This window comes from Amblyomma americanum, chromosome 7, assembly GCF_052857255.1.
Source record: "Amblyomma americanum isolate KBUSLIRL-KWMA chromosome 7, ASM5285725v1, whole genome shotgun sequence".
Lineage (NCBI taxonomy): Eukaryota > Metazoa > Arthropoda > Arachnida > Ixodida > Ixodidae > Amblyomma > Amblyomma americanum.
Window position 1 is genome coordinate 34845528 of NC_135503.1, and position 24117 is coordinate 34869644.

At 42.9% G+C, this 24117-nt stretch overlaps 2 protein-coding genes across 2 annotated transcripts; both read right to left on the minus strand.

Moving 5' to 3' along the window:
* Positions 1-1429: 1429 nt before the first annotated feature.
* On the minus strand, positions 1430-7412 carry LOC144097046 (uncharacterized). Its single transcript, XM_077629834.1, has 6 exons — positions 7243-7412; positions 5854-5933; positions 4350-4433; positions 3607-3639; positions 3484-3522; positions 1430-1533 (listed from the first exon to the last, which is right to left on the minus strand). The coding sequence occupies exons 1-6, from the start codon at positions 7385-7387 to the stop codon at positions 1504-1506; spliced, it is 411 nt and encodes a 136-aa protein (XP_077485960.1). The 5' UTR covers positions 7388-7412; the 3' UTR covers positions 1430-1503.
* Positions 7413-10262: 2850 nt separating this feature from the next.
* Positions 10263-22846, minus strand: LOC144097047 (uncharacterized). Its single transcript, XM_077629835.1, has 6 exons — positions 22580-22846; positions 20103-20182; positions 17533-17616; positions 13085-13117; positions 10874-10918; positions 10263-10421 (listed from the first exon to the last, which is right to left on the minus strand). Exons 1-6 carry the CDS (start codon positions 22722-22724, stop codon positions 10392-10394), a joined length of 417 nt encoding a protein of 138 aa, XP_077485961.1. The 5' UTR covers positions 22725-22846; the 3' UTR covers positions 10263-10391.
* Between the last annotated feature and the right edge of the window lie 1271 nt (positions 22847-24117).

Here is a 24117-nt window from a genome sequence, read left to right on the forward strand (position 1 = left end):
CCGCGTCGCGCGATCTTTTAAGCCATATGTTTGAGCGTCATGAACGCCATCCAAAGAATGGACCGCGTGGCGGCGCTGAACGCGCACACCACTCACGGAAGCGTGATGTGCGACGTCGGAGTGGGCCCTGTTTTCGGAACAGCCGTCGAAAGGAAACTACGGCGTGCCCGATTCGAACTTCGTGTCAGTTATTCAAAAACTATTCGTAAACTACTCGAAAACTAATCGAAAACCTAGGTTAGGTTCTATTCCTTTCCAATCATTTCGAATATGCTCCATTTGATTCCTTCAGCGCATCGAATATAAAATTCGATTCAACGTTCGAAAATTTCGGATATTCGCACACGCCTCCTTTGTCTGTTTTCTAGCTTCTATTGTTTCTTCTATAATTTATTTTGAGATACATTGCATGTACAAGTTTAATTCGAAGCTAGGCTCCGCGTCCGGTGAACATATGTGCTGGGAGCCTTGACAGGAATATTATTAAAGCGTGATCCTTTAGTTTGATGTGCGCATCAAACTCGTTAGAGGCTGTTGGTTAATTAAGATTCGAATTTTTAGTTTTTGCGGCGAAATGCTCGTTAAAACACATTCTTCGCGCAAATTTTGTTAGATCTCGACGAAGTTCATGTTCTTCGGAATTATTGTTAGGTATGCAAAATGTGAGTCCGCGCTTCAGAATCTGTTTGTCACTATTAATTAGGGATTTAGAAATATCAGCTAAATTTCGGTCGTCTTTCTGCGGTGTTAACGGTGTATGCTTTGGCTGCATAGAAATGAAAGGACGGTTATTTATCTGTCTAAATGTCTCTTTCTCCATCCGAAGCTTATATCTAATATGTCTACCCTATCGTTCACCGTGAAGCGTGCATTCCTTATTTGGCACAAAATCTGCTAGTGCTTGTAGTTCGTCCGCTTTAGTGCTATTTTGATAAGTTGGTCTTTGAGTGAATTCAGCTGCACTTGGAGATTATGTTAGAAAATAGCTGTAAAGGATAGAGACGTATTGTCTGAAACATTTTGCCATCGAGTGAGTAATTCTGGCCGAGGCACTCCAGGGGTGCATCTGTTAACGTTGTCTTTTGGGTATCTTTCTGTGTTCCGAGTAGGATTTTGAAGTCTATAAACGGAATTTACAATTGGTTTGTTTTGTGACTAGTCTTCTGGCAACCAAGAGAGCTAGCCTTATTAGTTTGTTTTCGTGGCAGCTTATTAATAAGGGTAAAAATAAATCACAAGAAATGAAAAACAGAACAGAAAGAGAGATCGTACTCCGAAACCGATATTATTGCTGTGCTCCTATCGCACTAGGAGAATAATCTCGCTCTCCTTCTTCGGACACGCTGTCATGTTTCCGTTTCAGCTACGTTAGCTTCAACAAGCTTCAGCGGTAAACATTATTGCGAACGAAATAAGACAGATAGCCAAATCACAACACGCAGATAATCTTTTTATTGCTTCTTGACGCTATTTTTCGCCAGACGTCCATTGTTCATATGGCCTTCAAGGTTTCGCGTACTCCAAGAGGCACTCCTGCAACAAGAAAATAGCCGGGAATAGATATCGAATGGCCACTTTTTCTGCCCGTCCACCTGCATGTTAGGCGTTAGAAAGTTTTACCGCTGATTAACGGATACGCGGCAACTCTGCTCCATGTTGACATTCACTTCGCACTACGCATGCGTAGTAGGCATTCGGCTGGTCCGGCGTAGGTCCACTGTATTACGTCTCCATTATGCTGAATATCTCTCTTCCCAGTAACAACTGATGTTAAATTGCACGATGCTGGTATTGCACGAAAGGGCCGGCCAAACGCACTAGCTGTACAGAACAGGATTACCTCAGATAATTTAGAAGTACCTCTCATTTGATCCCCGTATGGTTTTTGTACCTCACAGCTTATTTTTCACAGGCGGCAAATGAAGTGACATGTGCACAGAATATTTACCCCCGGACGTCAGCACAAGGTCTGAAAATAATTTTGGTAGCAAGCAGAAATTTTGAACAAGACAAATTTTTCTCTACAGATCACTTCATTCAATCTGCACAAGTTGACGTCAACTGCATTAAGCTTACTTAGAGCACAACATGAGCTGTTCTTGAAATGTGTCGTATGTGTCCAATTTCTTAAAGCGTCTTAATGTACGCGGATGGAATAGCGTGATGACAGCTGATTCTACTGCCGACATTACAAAAGAATGTTTTCTTTTTAATATATATTCCTCTTCTGAACCACGTGCAGTAATCATGTTTCGGTTTTATATTTCAAATACAAGTTTACAGTGTGGCACCGCAAACTCCAGTTACTTAGAGCCGTTATTATTCCTTTTATGTTGGATATACTTTATACCTTGAAGCCATTTGTTGTCGGGCAGCAGAACATATGCTGGACATGAAAAGAACCTTGTGTTTAAGCCTGACAAAAAAAAAAGTTCACTGAAAGAAATTGAATGTTATCCTAATTCCCCGTCTGAGTACGTCACGCATCCATACACGGGGCATGAAACCCTACAGCTGTGTCTGTGGAACTTTTAAACGCCTGTGACGCTCTCACGAGGAGATCACTAAAGAAAAATGACATTATGGCTCGTTGTCTTTAGAAAGACGCGACGTGAGGCTAAAATAAACCGCAATGGTGGTATTTCGATGAAGAAAGTACTGTGGCGCGCAAAGTTGAGTATCTCGATCGGTTGTGGCCGGGACAGAGAGGGAAAAAGAGGAGAAGGAAATGTAGGCAGCACGTGCTGGTTTGCCACCCTGCTCTGCGGGTAAGGGAGGGGGTGGCACAAAGGGGCCAGAGAGTCAGAGAAAAGAGAGCAGAGTATAAAAAGAAAGTAAAGGTTTTGCGCATGGCAATGTGATGGATTACCGCAAAGGCGCTATCATCATCAGCAGCACCAGCCTGGCTACGCCCTCTGTAGGGCAAATGCTTTAGAAACGGAAAAGTCCCCGCCAGGCGTCCAGAGACGACGATCTGTGAAGCCACCGTCCGACAATCGTCATCTCCGTCAGGGGCCGGGGATCAACCTGGTCCTATATATGCACTGTCGTAGCGATTATCCTTCAGCACTAAATGCAGGGAACTCACAGCGGACGTATTCTATCGTCCCGTCACACGTACAGCGGCACACGTACACACGTACACACGGCAGTGGGCGTAACCAGGCTGATGATGATGGTGATGACATTTAGCAACGCTCCAGGTACCACTCCATGCTTGTAAGCACCATACTTTCCATGGCTGTACCAACGCAGCTGACCAGTGCTACTGGACGATATGACGTACGTGTGGTTGAGTGGTGACTTGGCACGTTGTAGGAGTTTACATGGGTATTAATGAGCGAGACGACTCTACTTCCATTCGTTAGGAACCGCACCCTGACCCAATGACTAGTTATAGATTGCGCATAAAAGGCATATACGAAGGTGCCAGTGACTTTGTTATGAGCGCAATCTCATATTTCACGAACCATTATTTCTTACCATTGCTGGCTTGAGCTTCTCTTTTTCTCCGTAGATGTCCTGTGATTAGACAAAACGCGAGTAACAACACGAGTTAAGAAATGCAAAAAAGGTCTCATACATTGCTCACAGTCTCATACATACCAAGACTTCATCGGTGAGTTGGCATTTGATTGACTGAAAATGAAAATGGACACGTCACTACAGCTTGTAATTGCAACCTTAATTGCAGCGATACAGGTATTGAATTCCAGGAGCCTACCAAGTTGGTCAGCCTATAGAATTCAGTATCAAGTCGCTAACTCCAAGGCATGTAGCCGAACTCCTATGTAGGCCGCGCAAACTCTGCGTCTAGGTAATGACACAAATTGAAGGGGGTAGGGTAATGAACCCAGAGTGCGCAACGCCGAAGTTTTGCGCGCATCGTGTGTGGGCTTCATGCTTCAGAACTCCATCAGAATAGTCCATGCACGCATTTTTGAAGACGCCTCTCTTTCTGACCACAAAGCAGCTTTATTAGACTCGGCTATACATGCATTTTCTGCCAAAGTCAAGAAAAAAATTTCAGTAACCCCGACATCCCACAAGTCTCGGAATAGGCGATAACTGTTATGCGTAACAAGAAACCTGCCGAATGCACCCGACTTGTCAGGAGTTTCATCGTGGTTGGCTGAAGAAGCATGCTCGTTACCTGACTCCTCTGATTATGTTCGTTCTGCTACAGCGCAGAAACTTTGCACACGACTCGTAGCCTAACGAAGCACCGTCTAATTTTCACCATAAGCGCATCACGCGCGCAGTGCACTCAAGTGGGCTTACACTGCCCACGACCACATTAGAGACGGTACGCGTGAGCGGCATTCAGAGTGAAATAGTAGCCTATTTACCTCCCCGTACAATCCGTTAACGACGCAGTCCTGGTTGTAGTCCGGAAATCCTTGATCTAAAACCTTCTTTATGCACGGGATGGCCTGAAAAAAAGTGTATCCTGTGAGCTGATCTCGACACATCGTTTTTACTTAACGTCCGGTTATTTTCATTTCGTATTAAAGGTGTACATGACGAAAAACTTTATTAGTTTGTCGTGTTGTGACATATTGTACAGGTGTGAGCTCTATCTCACCTCTGTAGTTTCGGCATTGAGTAATAAGAGTGTAAATAGGCTGCAGAACTATTATTTTGAGAACCAAACTACTTGACCACACAGGGCACAATCACATATGCCCTTTTCTGCCATCCATTCCGCCAAATGATGTGGATGATAAGAGAAGGAAAGGTTTCAACTTAAGGAGCTGTGGAGTGACAGTGAAGACGCCATAAGGACATCAAACATTTTTTTTTCTTCTTAGTCGCAGGCATCAAGCAAAGCCACGCACACGAACAGCAAAGATGCTGCCCACCGGTTCGTGCATCCATTAATCGTGAGAGCTTGGTTTCATGGGAACTGTAACGGTGCACGCATGCAACATCCGAATTTGTGCAGTTCACGCAGTTTTCATACATAGGTCGTTCTAAACTTGCATTACAGGTGGCGAGTGTTCTAAACAAGGAAGCAGGCAGCCTCCCTTGTTCTATACGATGCGTATGCAAAAAATGGGGAATCTTCGCTGGCAGCATTAAAGAAGGAAAAGCAGCCGTCTGCCACTCGCCCAGTACACTATATATGATTATGTTTCTGGCTTGACAAAAACTAGAACAATTAAACGGTTCTTCCTACATCTTTTCTTTTTTTCAATGCTGCGTTTTTTTATACAGCGACCGCTACATGGAGTAGTTAACGTCGTCCGCCCACCCGCTGGTGACGATTGAGCTATTATTCGATTCTTGTGCAACAATAAGTCAACCAGGCGTCCTGCCGGCCAAGCGCAAGGAACTGTGACCATGCGGGACCGTGACCGCGTGCATTACCGTGTGTCACGCCAACCCTATACCGCTATGCACACAGCCAGTAACTGGACACTGCACTCTGCTGTTCCAACACTCTTAGCAAAATTCCTTGTCTAGAGCTCACATCTATAACGCTAATGCGCTTGTATAGTGGCACAAACGCAAAAGACACTTCGCACCGCTACTAAGAGTTAGTAAAAGCTCTGAGTGACAAAATACTTGTCACTAACGCAGCTGTCAAGGCAATTCGCAGTACCCCAAAGAAGGGCCAAAAGGCGGTGAATTCTTCTTGACGGTTTTCTTGGACAGTTTTCTGCTACTCGTGGGGTGTCGTGCCTCCAATCACGCTGCACGAGGTCAATGAATGCATGCGTACACTCCCAGCATGGCTTCTTTAATTGTTCGCAATAATTTCAAAGTCAGAATAGGTTAGAATGAAAAGAATGCGAGATTCGCAGCTGGCGGAGTCAGAAAAAAAAAAATACTCAAAGGGATGAAACCCACCTCGTATTCTTTCCAGCGCTTGTTCAAGTTGTCCAGGACGCTGATCATGCTGAACAACTTTGGGGCGCACTTCTGGAACACTGAAACGTTTTGGGTAGCCAGGGAAATGCCACGAACTCTCAAGAAATTCTGATCTCAAGGTGTACAGCATATACCTTTGAGATAGAAACGTGTACGAAATAATGTTAAATATGCCGCTTCTTATGCATACACATGCGCCCTGTTCGTTACACATGCGCGCTAATTGATTGCGACACCGATGCGGCTTTCACTAAATACGGACCTTTTTAACGGCAAGAAAGATTTAAAAAAAAATTAATACAGGGGCCGCCACCCTCGATTGTTCGCGCTTGCAAACTGCGGTGGCCTTAAGACAGTGTGTATCGCATCTTTGAGGCTGGACTTCGCCACATGCTCTTCGGCTCACGGTGGTCACGGAGGCCTTTTTGGTTTTATCGTGTGAGTGTGAATTCAAAGGCGGGAAAAAAATTTTTCTTTCTAAATTCATTTTTCGCAGCAATAAGTGAGTTTTTTTTTTCTGCCGAGCAAACACTGACATAGGGAGAACGAGCCTTACAATTCATTTTTACTCAGAACAGAAATTGTATGCAGTTGCCCTTAATGTACAATCGCGATGAAAAGAAACGTGAACAACGCGTCCGCTACGCGCTTCGCTGTTCGAATTTCTGTTCATCGCGCTTTTACCTGAGTGGTTAGAGAAAGACGTTAGAGTCGCCCTAGAATGCATCATGGCCGACTCTAGCGTCTTTTTGCTATCACCGAAGCAAAAGCGTGATGAAAAAAGATGCGAACAGCGGAGCACCTATATAGACTCCGCTGTGTTAGGGGTTTCTTTCCCTCGACCCTGCACGTTTGACTATCTTCCCCAACACACTTAGCGCTAGCCAGAGAAAATGGTATCCAGCTGTTCCTTAGACTTACGGTACTGGCGGGAGCAAAGGTAGGGTACACGGCGCGGACTTCGGTTTGGCTAACGTGCGGTTCGGCTGCAATGCGGCGTCATTTTCTGGGCGCACCTACTATGGTGACAGCCGACAAAGTGACCGGTTCTGTCCACAAGTATTTCGTTTGAATAGGTGGCGCTCCTAGTATGGCAAAACGGCGTTCCAAGAGCAGCAAGCCGCGCAAACCGCGTGCCGTATAGCCCACTCTTGCTTTCGACAGTACATGCGCGGCTGGAGGGTTGCAACTTTCCACATAGTCGAGGTGGCCATGAACGCATGGTGCAGGCATGGTGTCGGGGTGGGCATGAAGGATGGCGCATTACGAGGCAAGGGTGCAACTACAGCTGTCAATTCTCCGCCCAACTTCCGAGCGTCTTTTTTTTTTTTTTGACAGTTTAGGCTTAGATCATTTCGATTGGCTCACCTATTCTACACTGTGGCTTCATAGCAGCGAGGTTGAAGGACATGAGAGCCTTGCGGTACTCCTTGAAGGTCATTGCCTCCAGTTTCCCGACCAGCAGGCAGCAGCAGGCGAGCAGGAGTAAGACGAGTCGCATGCTCGACGCCATTGCCAAGTGTTCCCGGTTCAGTCTGGCCGCATTCCCCATGCAGGCGCCTCTTTTTTTTAACGGAGATGACCAGCTGTCCCAAGTTCATCGAAAACACAGGGGAATATTTAATGGCATTGAGAGCGACACGAATGTCCTACGCTGATGGATGCTGTGTGCTCTTGTTCATTTACCCCCCCCCCCCCCCTCTCTCAGCATTCTCGTGCGAATAAAAATAAAGAAAACGGCGCCTTTTCATGTCGCCGTGTCAGAAAAAGCTTGAAAAATTAATTTTCTTTATGCGCAGCGGCTTCACTGAATGAAGCACCCCTTCATTAAGCTCGCCTCTAAAGAGTTTTATGTATCTTCCTTCTACAATTTCCTCCGTTCTGTTGGTGCGTAGTTTATTTAGTTCCTTATTTCTTTCGCAAATGCCACCAGCCTAAGTAAACCGGCTAGACTCAAGGGGCTGGCGTATCAAGCGCTTTTCAGCAGCGCTCCGAAAAAATCAAATGAACCGTTTTTAGTAAAAAAAAATCAAGCTATAAAGACTCATGCATTCACGGCCACATTAAACGAGCACGTAAGGTGCCCATAGGCCAACGACACTTTTACCACTCGATATGAATGGAAGAAACTATTAATCCGTGAAGCGAAAATGTATTGCAACATAACAGCTAAGAAAAAATATCACTCTACTTAAAACACTTTTCATTTTTGTCAAAAACAAACTAAACGGTCATTTTATTCGTTAAGCTTAAATTCTGTGCTGCTAGCACTAAAAATTGTTTGGAAAATATTTGTTCTACTGATTCGAAGCTCTTGTCACTGCTCGACTTGGTGCAACTGTTGCAGACCGGAGCTCTGCCCGAATATTAAATTCGAATTTTTGTATCTGTAAACTTCTCTCTTAATACCCAATTTCAAAATTTTCCTGGCCTTGATCACACTCTGACATCTGATGTATCATTGGAACTCTGTGAAATTATGAAAGTTATTGAATTAGTGAAACTTAATTTATTTGTTGATGTGGACGGAATTATCCAGAAATATTAATGGACACCAATCACGTCTCAAGTATTATTTCATCGCGTATTTTCCAGCAGTCTCTATTATCAGGCGTGGTTCCGGTAGCCTAGGCCAATCCAGTCCCGGAATAAGACCCTTCGGAGTCACCCAGTAACTACGCTCCATATCACCCTTTTGTGTTTGTTTGTTTTAACCTAATGGCTCATATAATTTATTCCCTAGTTGTAAATTTTCTAACGGCATTTAATTTCTCTCATCGCAACCCACAGGCGCTTCGTAAAGTTCGTTCTTATGAGACCAATTAGCCATCAGTAACCTTAGTTTAAGCCTTGCTTTTAGCATTTCCGTTGACGCCCTTTTGTTGAGCTTCGAAAAGCTTCTGGCCAAGGTTCCTCATAAACAGCTGTTTTTAAACTTTCACGTCGAAATGTTCCCCCGAACGTATTTTTATAAATTTGTTAGTTATTGATCAAACGAAAACAATTTGTGTAAGCTAATAATACAATTTCTTCGAGATCTTCCGTTCGTTCAGGTGTGGCTCGGAGCACTGTCCTCAAACTTCTGGTTCTTTTTTTACATATTTACGACAGCGCTTCAATGATTTGCTCTAACATCGGTCTGTTCGCTGACGATTGTGCTATTTATCGCGCTATTAACAATAACAGCGATGTTCGTGCTCATCAGCCTTCTTCGTATTGAATCTATGTACAAAACGTCGTTAATGTATTTAAATGTGCAAGAAACATCGCTTATTTGTTTCATCCCCGATATTCTTACCTGACCCCTAACTATTATGCACTGTGCGGCGCCGTTATTTCTTCTACATCGTCCTGTATGTGCCTAGGCATTAACCTGCCTAACAATTTTTCTTGGTCCGCCCATATCACAGCTACTACGATCGATGCTAATAAACTGGTTCCCGTGCAAAAATGATTTCGGTAAGACTTGTGGAGTATGATCCTCCTCGCGCACGCATCAATGTGCATCGGCATTATTTCTTTCTGCAGTCTGCAGTCGACTGGAATGGCCTGTGTACCGATGCGGTACTGCACAACAGCACAGACAACTTTAAGAATGCCATCTAAAATAGCATGCTTTAATTAAATTTGCTTCATTGTCGACTGATATAAAAAAAATGCAAGCCTGCCGACAGGAAGTCTACGAATATATTGGTTCTTATAGTGAAATGTGACCATATATGAAAAAATTACGTTCATAAACGGTTTCCCGCTCAAGAATGCTTTTGTCCAGGATTGCTGGGTATAGATTTACACACATTATGCACTCATCAAAAATTGATATAGAGCAATGAAGCAATAAACAGTACAACATGTTATGTGAGATAACCGCCTTCTGATGTGCTTCTTGTCTTCCATATCAGTGCCTTCTGACTTACATCCGTACCAATATCCCTTTCCATATATGACCCATATCAGGCATCTTTGGCCAGCTTATTGCAAACTTCAGCGTGATGGAGGAGCCTTCAGTGAAGCTTTGAAATAATTGTTATATTGGAACCACCATAATAATAGTGAATCTACTGGCTTCAAATTGAAAGATTTTAAGGTGTGGGTATACACGACGGCAAAGTCGCAGTTCTCTCAGGCAACAAATAAATTGGCTAATAGAAACACGTGACGGCTTAACTTTAACTTTTGCGTGCTTTTAATTGTGCAACGGGAGATAAGAACAATAATAACAATGTGCGAACCATGGCCCTTAATTGTGTTTTTGTTTCGCTCTATGCCCTTCTGTTATTCAGTTTGTTTGTTGATTTCTTTGTTGTGTATAAGATAGGAGCTATATAACGCCAAAACATTTCTTTTAAAAGGCCTTGAGGGGAGCCGTAAATAAAGGAGTCATAAGCGTGATGGCTTGAGGCCAAGTTTATTTATTCTGGCGCCCAGAAGAGGCGCTTCAATAATTAAATCCTACAGATGACACGTTCCGTTCTTTCGTGGTATTGGGCGCCTTTGCATATTTCCGTCGGCATCCTTCATGGCAGGGCATTGTCGATGAGACATTTCTACAAACAATTAAGATACAAAAGGTTTAGAATAAAAGTGAGAAAGGCTGTTTTAGAACACAGGTATTGACATGTTTCGCCGTTTATACAAACTAAGCGCAGTTAAATTGTGGTAATTCTAACTTTCAGTTCCACTCCAAGAAGGGAGGAGTTCATGGGAGAAGTTTCTCATTCTATAAACGTGAGAAAATCTCGATATTGAAATTTTTCTATCCAACCAAATTGACGGAAAAGGCCGCTTTACCAGCGACGATTAAATGACAGTGGCTTAACTTCTCATTCGGTTTGAATCAGGAAAGTTAAGTTATCCTAATAATGATGCAAGAATATCGATGCAGCAATTTTAAGAAAAATGCTGTGCATGGCATCCGAGAAATGCAATAAAATGAAGGAATATAGCAGAAGGAAGGATACGTGCAGCAAAATAACCAAGAAAAACAGGTGTCACTCACGAAGGCGGGAGCCAGGCTATCTTCGTTTTTTTTGCCAATAATAGCCTGCATTAGAAATGAAGAAATTTATTGTAACACACTAATCATAGCGCGGGAAGAACGCAGGACAAATACGAGACGGGAAAAGTGCTAACTTTCAACACAGCGAATTTATTGCAGACCAGGAGCATATATACGCAACTGGTACAGCTTACAGAAATATGAAAAACATAACAAAAGTGTCACATGCCGTCATGCCATGAAATCGAGCTCTTTCCTTGATAATGTCACAGAAGGCCTGCTGACGCACTGATCTTTTGCCCGTGCTATCTCACACGCTTTCTTCATTTCTCTAGTCAAGTCGTTATGGTGCCGATACAAAATGACGGTCTTATCGAACAGGGGATGGCAAGGTGGTTCTGCTTCACATTTTTTGCAGAGGGCGGCCAGATGGCCGTCTGTGGTGAAGTTTCCAACTTTATTGTTGGAAATTTCATTGAGTGCAACGAGAATCGTGGCAGATACTGAATACCACTCGGCTCGTTGTTGTCAGTCTTTGCAATCATTCCATCATCACTTGATGTTTATAATATCACCACACAACCGCATAACACGAACAGTGCTAAATAGAAACGGAAGTGTCGTTTACTCGCGCTTAAACTGCTTTACATTGCGGCAACAACAATATGTCAACATGTACCAGATACAACGATTGATCAGCTGTCTTGATCAATGTTGGTGTTGTGAATGTAAATTCGGAGTAATGATGGTTAAAACATGCTCCAGTGATGATGTTCTGCAATACGAATGAAAAGCCGGCTCGCATATCAAAAACACATATTTTTTTTTTTTTTTTGCTATTGACATGCAGATCTATGGATAAATTAAAACTTTCAAGTGGCACCTAGAAATATTGACGTCTACTCTAATGCCGATAAAAACAGTTATTTACGGCCCCGAGCTCTTGCATGCATGTAAGACAGTGCAGAATGAGAGCTTAAATATATTATAAATGCACCCTTTCCACTGTCGCCATGACACTAGATACATTTCCTCTTAACGAAGTTCCCGGCCGGAAGATTATATAACATAAAGCAATACCGCCTTTGTGAATCTGTGAAATGCATATTCTCTTAATGAGTACTCGAAATAACATGCGAGACCTCTCGATGCTACTTGTGGTTTGTGGTTTATGGGGGTTTAACGTCCCAAAGTGACTCAGGCTATGAGGGACGCCGTAGTGAAGGGCTCCGGAAATTTCGACCACCTGGGGTTCTTTAACGTGCACTGTCATCGCACAGTACACGGGCCTCTAGAATTTCGCCTCCATCGAAATTCGACCGCCGCGGCCGGGATCGAACCCGCGTCTTCTCGATGCTACTTGACTCAGGCGATTCGTGATGAACGTTACCGCTCTCAAAATTTAGTTTCTGACAAACTGCATGGAGCCAGAATTTGTCCATAGGTCATGTTAGAAGCCAGAATAATCTCAGCGCTGGACAGGTTATTTCGTGGGGCATTATTACAGGTGGTCGAATAATTACTCTGTGCACAAAACCACAGGCTCCTAAAAGCTTTCCTTGTAAAAGATTCCTTGCAAAAGATGTAAACTTTGACCACCTTTTGCAGGTACTTACATAAGCCACAAGTTGCTAAAAATTATTGCCGCTAAATATTTATCGGGCGGGATGAATTAGGCATCCATTTGTGCTATTCCCGTCCTCAACATTGGAATATTTCATGCTGTCTCATCGATTCTAAAGTTTCTTCAAGATGGCGAAGCAAAGTAAAATAAACTAAAAACGAATTTTGCGCCCAGGGACACGCAGCGAATAAGGACAGTTACTTGCGCTAAGGCGCCCGTGTGCTGTGCGATGTCAGTGCACGTTAAAGATCCCCAGGTGGTCGAAATTATTCCGGAGCCCTCCATTACGGCACCTCTTTCTTCCTTTCTTCTTTCACTCCCTCCTTTATCTCTTCTCTTACGGCGTGGTTCAGGTGTCCAACGATAAATGAGACAGATACTGCGCCATTTCATTTCCCCCAAAACCAATTATTATTATTATTATTATTATTATTATTATTATTATTATTATTATTATTATTATTATTATTATTATTATTATTATTATTATTATTATTATTATTATTATTATTATTATTATTATTATTATTATTATTATTATTATTATTATTATTAATATTAATATTATTATTATTATTATTACTTACCATTGCTTCTGGTGACATCATACACTTAATTGACTGCAACAGAAAAAAAATCGTTCGTTAGAGACAGCGAATAGTGAGCAGAATGCAAAATTAACGTCAAAAAACAGAAGAAAAATTCTGTTGGTGGATAGAAAAGCAATTTACGTCTGCGTACACTAGTATTTAAACAAACCGAAATAGAAGCATGTTTCCAGAAGAAGACAGTAAAAAAGCCGAAACAGCAAGGAGAAAATCCAGATGTTCACGACTTTCCCGTGCGGTGTTCTAATTTATGATACACCTACCAGGCAATGCCCCTTCACTGAGCCTTCAAAAAAATTTATATGCGAGAAACGTAAGAAAGGCAGGCCAGTGTGTAACTTGGAAAACCATGGCACTGCTCTTGACGTCTTTCTCCGTGGGTAACTTCTTCTCTTCGGTGCACTTCGATTTGAAGCTTTAGGTCAGAAACAGCTATGGTAACGCGAAGGATGACAATGTTTGATGACATTGTGGCCAGCCATCCCACAGCGTACAGAACTACTGACGTACACTGACGTACTAGTTTCGCTGCATTGCAAGCAAGCAATGCAGTGAAACTGTTAGTTGTGGAGGACCGCGGAAGAATTAGAACTGCAGAGCAGAAGTTCCAACAAAGGCCACGTTATTTCCCATGTACTTAATGGTCCTCCACACCTGGCCTTTAAGCTGGCGTAGTTACACTCAACTCACGCATAAGAGGCGGATTTACTGTTAATTCATCTTGTTATGTTTGGTTTGGTCAATTATCTGCGCATTTAATTCGTGTAATTCGTAATTTGGTAATTCGAGTATTATCAAGCGACTTCCCCCTTTTTGACCGAGTAATATCATTAAATTTTAACGCAGTTTACTTTCAGTACATTGATATTACATGACTGCGCTAAAAACATAACCGGAGAACTTGCACAATTTTTGTAAGTCACGTCAACAATGCTAGTTCATATTGCTGATGGGCGGCGTAGTATTAAAAAAATGAAGCCCTTTTACTTAGCCCCCTAAACTGGAGGCGAAAAATCAGCCTCTGTTTTTTTTTTCTTTTTCATTCAGCGCATTTTAACCGGCTGGAAAATCGCTGTCATGGTTCCGTCCGATTCCTTTAACAAACGAGTCGTCAGTCCTCAGCTGTGACAACAAGCGCTAAAGAACGCTGAGCATTTTTCGTATAAAGATTCATTTCACTCCGTGGCGCTGACAGCAAATAAAGTGAAGACTGCGAGACCTTGACGACGTGTCGCGGTGGATGACAGATAGTCTTGCGCAGTGTGTACGCAGGCTGCGCATGGACTCAGAGCACAAGAAGGATGACCGCCGTCCTGTCCGAATGGATCTTTTTTTTCGTTCTTTCTATGTTAGCACACGGGGCGATCGACTCTAACAATCATTCTTCTTCAAAGGGATAATTATTGTTATCCAGTTGAACGTAGCTGTACGGATAAAAAAAAAACGTTCTTGACTAAATTATTAAAATAGATAGCAGCCTAGAAGAGAAGCACAATTCTGTGCTTCGAGTCGTCAATAAATTCACCCTCTCCCTACCAGCTGTTAGCTGTCCCCGACAATAAATAGTATGAGATTAAAAACATCATCTGGTTAGCTAGATTGGTAAAGCCAGTGTTTGGACACGCGTTGGTTGAGGAGACATTTATTTAAAAGCACATTATACTTATTGTGTTTTGCCCTGGCCTCCACCTGTGATATCGTTATCTTTGGCAGTGAAAAGTTGTGCGGAAAATGGAGGATGCATAAAGAACACGCATTCGACGAGTCCCCTTTTTAAATTCGTGTGCCTGTATTTTTTTTCTTCCGACTGGCTTTTCCTTATTAAATCATGGCAATTAGCTCGCTTGCAGTTCTTAAGCATCATTGTGGCCGCGCTAACTCTGTCCTATCTTTCTTTGCAGTGTCTACTCGTAAATCTTTAAGTTGCCTGATTCGGAAACATACGGAGTAACGCGAAAAAAAGAAAGAGTTATTGTTGGGTAATGCAACTCCTTTAACCGAGACACGTTTAAGGCTATCCGCAGAAATCAGAATTTGCAAGCGCTTTTAAAATAATGCATTGGAAACTGGCTATGGTAACCGGTTGAGTGTGTTAGGCTATGCTAAAAACATAGTATTACCTGAAGGGGCAATGTTAACGTCATGTTACCTAAGTGATCGCTTACGCAGTGTTAATGTGGAATAAAGCGGCAAGAGAATCAGTTAAGAGATGTTTTATATCTGCAATGCCTGTACCCTGTGACAGTTTTTCTTGACAGGGCAACAATGACAAAAGACGCCCTCTCTCCCTACGCAGCGAAATATAGCCCCCGATTGCCGTGATATGTTTCTGCTTAAAACAAAACGCAACAGTAAAAATTATTTTTAAAACGTATTTTTAACATAAATGTGATTTTTTGAAGTTAGAACTTGACGGCACCGGTGATTTCTATAGATGCACCAAATTTACTAGGCTTAGATATAATCGCAGGAGTTAGAGACTGGCGGTCCCGACAGAGATGGCGTCTGGTCTCCGCATCGAGTCGTCATGACGAAAATGCTTTCACGAAGCGACACAAGCGGTGAGGCGGGTAAAGCATGACCACTGTGCACTGTCAGAGGACCCGCTTTGACATCGCACAGTGGTGATGTGGTTATACTTTGCGCATCTAATCCGGTCGGTTTCTCCGTACCTCGATGTATAAGCAGGCGTCATCCTATTTTACTGCGTTCTTTTTTATTTATTTATTTTATTGCACTCTACCTCTCGTTAGAGCGCTCATTCCGCATCCAGGTTTTGTTTCAAGCTGCAATGGAACGGCATGAGCCAGCCGGGGACTCTTCGCGGCATTCGAACAAACAATGTGTGTGCACTCTGAGTTTTAGTGTGAATTCTAAAGAAAAGAGTGAGCACAAAACCCGGACGGCGGACCTAGCGACACTCGCGACCGAGTGACATAATTACGCACGTTGTGCCCCTGTAGCTTTCCCTTCATTGCCATGAAAAGTTGTCAGCCGAGTAAGATCCCCCAACGCCGAGTTTCTGACCTCTGTAAACATTCTTGAGCTGTCCTGCAAATCTCAATATATCCTGCGACGTTATTCTGTCCTTCTTCCCTTGAGAAACTAAAGCGATTAAAGCGTAACTATAAACCAAGGACTCTTATGAAAGTCGAGGGTTCGCCTCCCGTTTATTTGTCGTAACGAAGCTGGTGGAAAGAGATGAGCAACAAGATGGGGCTCTGGCATCTGCATTTTCGGCTTTCCCGTAACTTTTTACTTAACTGTTAGGATATTCAACTCGAATAGCCATGCCGGTTTCATTATTCGCGCAGATAAATTCGGCGGTGGTCACTATTTCAGATTTTTTGCTATAGCTAATCCCTATTATGAACTTTTTAGCATATCCTGAATCATTCGGAAAACCGGGTTACATAATGCGATGAATTTTTCTTTCCTGCCATTCGCGGCGTTCGATTTCCAGTCTTTTTAATATGACCAGGCATAAACTACTTACGCAATCCGGTTCAAAGATCCATGACTACTGCTTACAACAATTCCAACCAATAGTGTCCGTACTAAACTGAATCAACTACCAAAACAACCACAGCATAGCGAATAAAGCATCAATACAACATTACTAAAATTGAGTGCAGAAAACCAACTCTAATGAAGCAAATTACAGTGCTTGAAAGCAGGAGCATAAGGGAGTATTTCTTTTAATTCTCATCGTCCTGGAAAATCCAGAGGTCGTGAGTTCGGTACCCTCAATTGGGCCTTGCGTTATTTTCTACTTTCGGTGCCATTATCTAATACCTAAATAATCGCTATTAATCTTCTACAATATAAATAAAACGTTCCCCTAATCTATCCTTGGCTTTTAAAGACCGCAAGCCGCTTTAGTGTGATACGTCAACCACACAATAATAATCAAAATAGTGATAACGCACGTAGCCACTGCAGTGAGTGCAACGTGCGTTTCGCTTTTGTGATTTTTCTGCAGAAGAGATTTTTGCCGTTTACGATTTTTAATATGTTGCCAATAAACTGGCGCAACATGGAAAAAATGTACGACACGCCACCGATTATAGCTGACCACGTATCATATGCATATTCCACTCGGTGTGACTGCCGTTTCTTGCACGGGGAATTTATACACACGCACATTTTGTCATAGCCTTGAGAGCATTCATTGGTGCGAATGCTGACCATGGCGGCGAACGTACAAAGTCTTGCGAGTCCAGTCGTGTAAAATACTATAGAATTCGACTTCGCGCAACAGTTTGTAACCCTACGCTTCTGTCGTGACGTCAATCTAGCAAACAGAGTATATAAACATCGATGGGACAAAGCTTCGCCCAATGCTCAATTACAGTGCCCTATTGAAATCTTGAAATGCTGGGGATTGCAGCCAAGGGTCTCGTGCAGCCAGTAACATAGGGACTCACCTTCCCGTAGTACCCGCTCATCGCACACTCCTCGCTGAAATCCGGGAAAGACCTTGAAAGAAATTCTTTGACGCATGGAATAGCCTGTGATGGGACAATTGCGACAAAGTTGACTTGACCGGTAAAGGAAATATCTCGTTTAAAATGAAACTTTTTTTTCTACACTCGAAGTAACTATGGTGACATGTAATGTGGTACCTTTCTCGCAAATGCAACACGTTTTAAGCAACATATATAAAATACCGCAGGGAATGTCGTCGTTTAGCGTCATATGTTGGTACAGTCCATATTTTCACCGAAAGTACAAGGAGTACTAAACAAAAATCATGACCCGCTTTAAGAAAAAAACAGCGTGGTTATTTTTAAGATGCAGTACGGAGGCAAGGTATCAATTTTTGTAACCGAGAACACTGTCAAAGCAAGTGACATAATTTGACTTTGGATGCTGTAGTTCCCGGGTTCGAACCCGACCGCGGAGGCTGCGTTTTTATGGAGGCAAAACGCTAAGGCGCCCGTGTGCTGCTGTGCGATGTCAGTGCACGTTAAAGATTCCCAGGTGGTCGAAATTATTCCAGAGCCCTCCCCTACGGCACCTATTCTTCCTTTCTTCTTTCACTCCCTCCTTTATCCCTTCCCTTACGGCGCGGTTCAGGTGTCCAACGATATATGAGACAGATACTGCGCCATTTCCTTTCCCCAAAAACCAATTATTATTATTATTATTATTATTATTATTATTATTATTATTATTATTATTATTATTATTATTATTATTATTATGCTGTTGTTCAATAAAGTAACGTTATTACGCGTCCTAAGTCAATGTGTCGCCCCGCCTTTTATTGAATCAGCCGTTTAAGAGAATGAGACTTTCGTGGAAGGACCTGTCTGAAATCGACACAAACTGAAATGTTATCGCAGTTTACAAGCATAAAGCCCGTTGCAGCCGACGTCACTGCGTGCTCATAAATAAATGCGTATAACGCGTTCTTTGCAGCGCGCACTGCTCTTGGCTGGTACACCCGAAAAAATCAGACCCGGTCGCCCACATCCAGACTCAATGGCACGAGTTGGCAGTAGGTGCACTTAACTCAGTACTTGTCTGGTGCCACTCTCGCCACATTTCTTGCCACAATCTGTGCTTCTTGATCTACAGAAATTCTATCCGTAATGCGAATCAAATGGCGCGGGGCACATGTCTTGCAGGAAGCGGCACTCCACGAAAGCGCCTTCGAATGCTTAGACGTCGCGTTTTTTTTTTATTCTCATCTTGAGAAATATGCAATACCGGCTCTTGCTTCAGAACAGGCAGTATCGACGCAAGCAGTTGTAGTAGCTGTAAAGGACTTTTATTCTACTAAGGATCGCAGGCTGAGCATGTCTGCTCTCCCAGCGTGGTAAAGGTCAACGTGCACTCAAGGTCAAGGCGTTGTCAAGGTGGTAAAGGTAGAAGTGGGGAAATAGAAGCCAACTGCTGAGGAGCCGGGTTCTAACCCTGAATTGTTATTTTTCAAAACAGTATTCGGAAGTGCTCGACGCTGGTGTTTCTTCTTAAGATAGTCTTAACAGTCTCCAGCATAACAGTAATTTCAACTTTGTGCAGCTGTGACTAAGAGTGCAGAAGTGCCGCCAGTTTTGCACCTGTAGTAGTGTACGCGTTCGGGCATGTGAGTATGCGTGTGCATGAAAAACATTTTGCTGAATAATTCATTATGCCAGAGCCCTCATTTCTCCCCCTTGTCTTATTTGGTTTCTCTTAACTGCACTTTAGGAACGACCCTGAAAAAAAAATCCCCATATAAATACACAGCTGTTAGAAGCGTGAATCTCTTCCATGCTTCAAGCTCTTCATATAAACATGTATACCGAGCTAGAAATGGCAAAGCATGACAAGAAACCACCAAGTACGAATAAATGCGATCTTCGGTGCAGTGCAGAACTGTTCGTGGAACTACTCTAAGACCCATGAATAGGCAGTATCGAATTTTATTCCAGAGTTATTTGAAGCGCATAAACGATTATTCTTGCGTGAAATGTTTCCGCGGGACAAAACGGTTAGCAAAAAAAAAAAAACTATTCGCGCATTTCCACATTTGGATGTCCTTCCCGCAACTGAAAAATTCTTATGTTCGTGCAGACATGAAGCCAAGAACCCGCACAACTAGCGCACATCTTTACGCTAGAAAGTCCCACCAAACATCCCGCATCCGTTCAAATGTATATAAAGTATCATTCCGCCCGTTCGAAAATTTGAAAAAAAAAAAATGTTTCTGATGTCACCATATATAAACAACTCCGCTCTCAGCTCGGGTACAAACAACCCTTGTATAACCTTCCGCACAACTGCCCCGTGTGACGCGTTGACCAGCGGAGGTAGAACAACCGACCCACCACAGTGGCGTGCCCTACATAGATAACTTTTCTTGGGGGAAGTTTTCGTACATAGGCAGCTGCAGCGATTCCCGTGGAAAAATATAAAGGGTACTCGCGCTCAAGAATGCTTGAGGTCAGAGCTCTAGATTGAGTGAGGCCTGCCCGGTTAGCCGCAGGGTGCGCGGCGTACAACTCACCGTGTATTCGTCCCACCTCTGCTTCAACACGTCCATCACAGTAATGAGGCTGACCATCTTGATACTGCAGTTCTTGAAAACTTGCCATGTAAAGCAAAGTGAGAATAGATATCATTATTTCTAAGAGTTTGTTCCTGTAGTATTGGTTGCTTTCGGCGTTCGCTTATTCTTATGTGGTCTTTAGGACTGTATTTTTTTTTATAGAGTACGTAGTGTCAGCTCAGACTACAGCCATACAAAACTAGAGGACGTTATTAACCCTTTAACGTGCAGAGTCACAAAGTCGAGATGTACTGTTTGCAGGGAGTGTACTTTTTACTATATGGAGCATGCGCATTAAGTTTGTTGGCAGCATGTTCTCAGTAACCAATCCTTTCCGATAAAAAACTTTGGCGTCACTGTCAGGAGCCTGTGTGAACAAAAAGGAGGTACGAATGTGCGACTTCGCTCAAATACTCAAGAGTTAGTTTCTAGTCTCTCATTTTCTCGCAACTTTTAATTGCGAGGAGAAGTAGGAAGACGTTTGGTTGGATGAAAACCGTCTGCTGTTCTGGTCCTTCGAGTTGGTTCGAGGCCTTTGAGTTGGCCTCTCACACAACTCAGACTAGCTGCACAAAATGAACCAAACGCCCACTTATTCGAATTCGTGACACTCCGAATTCCCACATTTTAGCGGAGCTTAAAAATTTTTACATTTGCTTTTGAGTGTGAGTAAATAATATGGCATAATATGCAGGTGATAACTGTTTCCTTTCCTTCCCTAATCGGAGTCATCTTCGTTGTAGACGTCACGGGTTTGACTCGAGTGATGGCAAAATTTATAAACTAAAGTTCCACATCAATAAACGCGTCTTTTCTGCCAAACAAACATGAGTGCATACAGAAAGAACGAGAGAATAAATCTTCACTAAGAAAAATAAATTGAATTAAGTTGTCGTCGGTGTTCCTTCAAGCTCAAAGTTGCTTTGGTTGTAGTTTCGATTCAAAACTTGCCAACTACAAGTCTTGGTCGTAGTACAAGGCATAGCTGGGCTATGCAACAAGTTATTTTCGGTTTTATTGGCGAAAACATGATTTGATGAGTTACACTAAGCAAGCCAAAGATAAGAGGCCAGATTAGCAAAGCAACCCATACGCAAGACTTTTCGAGGAGAAAATACTGCCGCCTTATCAAAGAACTACTGCTAATCTTAACATTATTTTTTCTTCGTTTTTAAGCAGTTGTCGTGGTCTTAATAGACCATCGTAAGTGAACTAGTTAGGTTGCAAAATACCTAGACGGCGCAAATAAACGCAGAATGCATATCGGCAGTGTTAATATTGAACTCTTCTCCACGTGCACATATCGACACATTGTTATTGACTCGTAGAGTGTTGGTCAAAAGTTCCCAGGCCACAGAGTCTGCTTTTCAGCGGCATATCTTTCTGCGTATGATAGCAATAAAGCTATCAAGGTTCTCAAATGTGAGAATGATGCTTCTTCTATCCTGTATAGAGATTTTGGGCTTTGGGTGTGCCGTAACCGTCCGACAATAGCGCTCGGAATCAATCCCTGTGGCCTGGAAACTTTTGACCGACCCTGTATATAGGCATAAGTAGACCTCATGTGTGGGATCCAGAGGGCATGCAGTAATGCGCACTTCTCATCGTATGATGTGCTCGTTTATCCTAAACATTGTTCTGCTATGTCCGCTCAGAAATGAAATGCTTTTTTCATAGCACTACAAATGTTAAGTGTAGGTATTTTAGAGGTATGTGGCATCCACAAACATTCTAAATTTCCAGGCAGCATCATCCAGTGGCAGTACATGGTGCCCAGATTCGGTCAGATTAACAATTCTATTTTTCGAGCGGATTTGCCGAACGTCCGGTAATTTGTCCTTTAAAAATATTGGTGGTAAACTGTGAAAGCACCGACAAATTACTCGCGCAACACAAGTCCAGAAAAACGTATTGCGAATTTATGCCCGAGAGGTTCGACAAGAGAAAAACACGAGCAGCTACGCAAGCAAAAGCTGAGGCTTCACTAGTAAAAACTTTTTTTTTTGCTTTCGGAACATATCTATTTTGCTACTTATGAACGTACTTCAATTTCTACATGCCTATATTTGCGTGCACGTGATGTCGATTTGTTGCGCATGTCCTAGATGAGGGCTTCTGCTGCATGCTGTACATAAATTGCAGTATGTGGACACCTTACAAAAAACAAGTCTAAAATTACGGGTTATATATAAAAAAAGCAGTTCCTAAACTTACATCCCTCCGTTTTGCTCGTTGTAAGTTTCATTATGAGTATTGATTTTTTCTGGGTTCCTTTATATCTGGTAGCCGTCTTTTTTTATATACGCTGACGTACCAATATTACGGCCTGGCAACTGTTTTGCGGGCGCTGTCATGCTGCGCAAGCAGGTCTTAGCCCAGAAACCGCTTCCAGCCTCATTGCTGAAATAGAACCCAATTAATCTCAACCGACTCACCTTTCTTACACTGCGGCTGCAGCGCGCCCGGATTGATGCTCAGAACACTTTTGCGGTAGTCGGCAAAAGTGATGCCGTAGCATCCTTCGAGGAACAACGCCAGGGAACACGCTAGGACGACGGGGACGTACATCTGAGCCTTCATCGCGTCGCCCACTAGCAAACAGTCGACGCAGAAGAATGCCTCCGCTGCCGAGACAATCTCGCACCCTGCAGACTGTGTACTTGTCAGACGATCTTTTATACACCAGTTCGCACGAGGCGGAGGCGGCAGAACTTTCGTCGTCTACCCGATGAATCAACCCCGGACAGCAGCGCTCTGTTTAAAGCTCGGAGGCTGATGAGCAAATAGCAGCGTTTTCCCGGTCCAAGAGAGAAATGACGCGTCCTGACTCTCGGAGGACTTCGGAGCGCCCTTATTCCACGTCGACGCGGTTGCGTGCGCGAAAACACGGCAGGGCAGAGTGTTTTTTGTATCTTTTGTAGCATTTCCTAGAATAACCAGCAGCGCAGTAAAAAATTGAGAAAGGAATGTATTGTGCATTACGTGTGCCTCGAGCATCACACCGTTGCTCTTCGCACTCACGCTGATATCCGGACTTTGGCAGAGCGTCTCCTACTACCTGAGGATCATTTGTCGACATTTTCAATACTACTTCATAAACTAAAAGAAAATAACATTAAAAAAACCGTTATGCCTAATCTCTTTAACGGTAACAACAAAGCTATGCAGTTCATGAAAGGTGGACAGTCTGATAGCGATCAAATCTTTTCTTCTCTCTTTTTTAATTTTTGAGTTTTTGGTTAAACCTTCGTACTGCTCGTTGCTTTTTCTAACTTGGCAGCCTGAGATACTACATCAATTCGGTATTGATATTTTTTTCGCCTTAATGGCAGATTCAATCGCTCCATCTCAATTTGCTGCACCATCTGTCTTTTTGGCGAGCGCGCGAAGGCACGGGAGTGTTGGTATAGCGCAGTGGTCCTAACAGAAACCCTCTCTCGGTCAAAATTTTTTTTTCTGAAGCAAATAAAAAAGCGAATAACATGAAATAAGGGTAAAAAGATTGGCGAGTGTTTCCACGAGGAAATGTTCAGTCGCTATTTAGCATAGAACGCGGCGTGCTTCTAAAGTCGGTTGCATTTTTCAGCAAAAAATTAACGAGGACAAAAATATACGACAACACACACGCTATACTTTAACTGTAATTTTAAATCACAGTAGCGAACCTAACGGGACCATGTGGAGAGGAAATAATTTTTTTTTCACAGAAAAAGTTTGTCTGCGCGTGGTTCTTTCAAGCTTTCTTCTGTTCTTTCAACAAATATTCACTTGGAGTGCAAAGTTTGCGTGTTCCATTTTTTTTCTGTCCTCACCTAACTACAACTGGAAAATGCCTCAAATTTTAGACAGAAATCAACTAGCCCAACTTGCGGCTCTCAGTGCGCTCTTTGGCCGGAAATTCCCTTGAGTCACAAAAAAATCATTATAATTATTAAATACATACAAGCGCGCGTATTAAAAACGAGAATTGCTC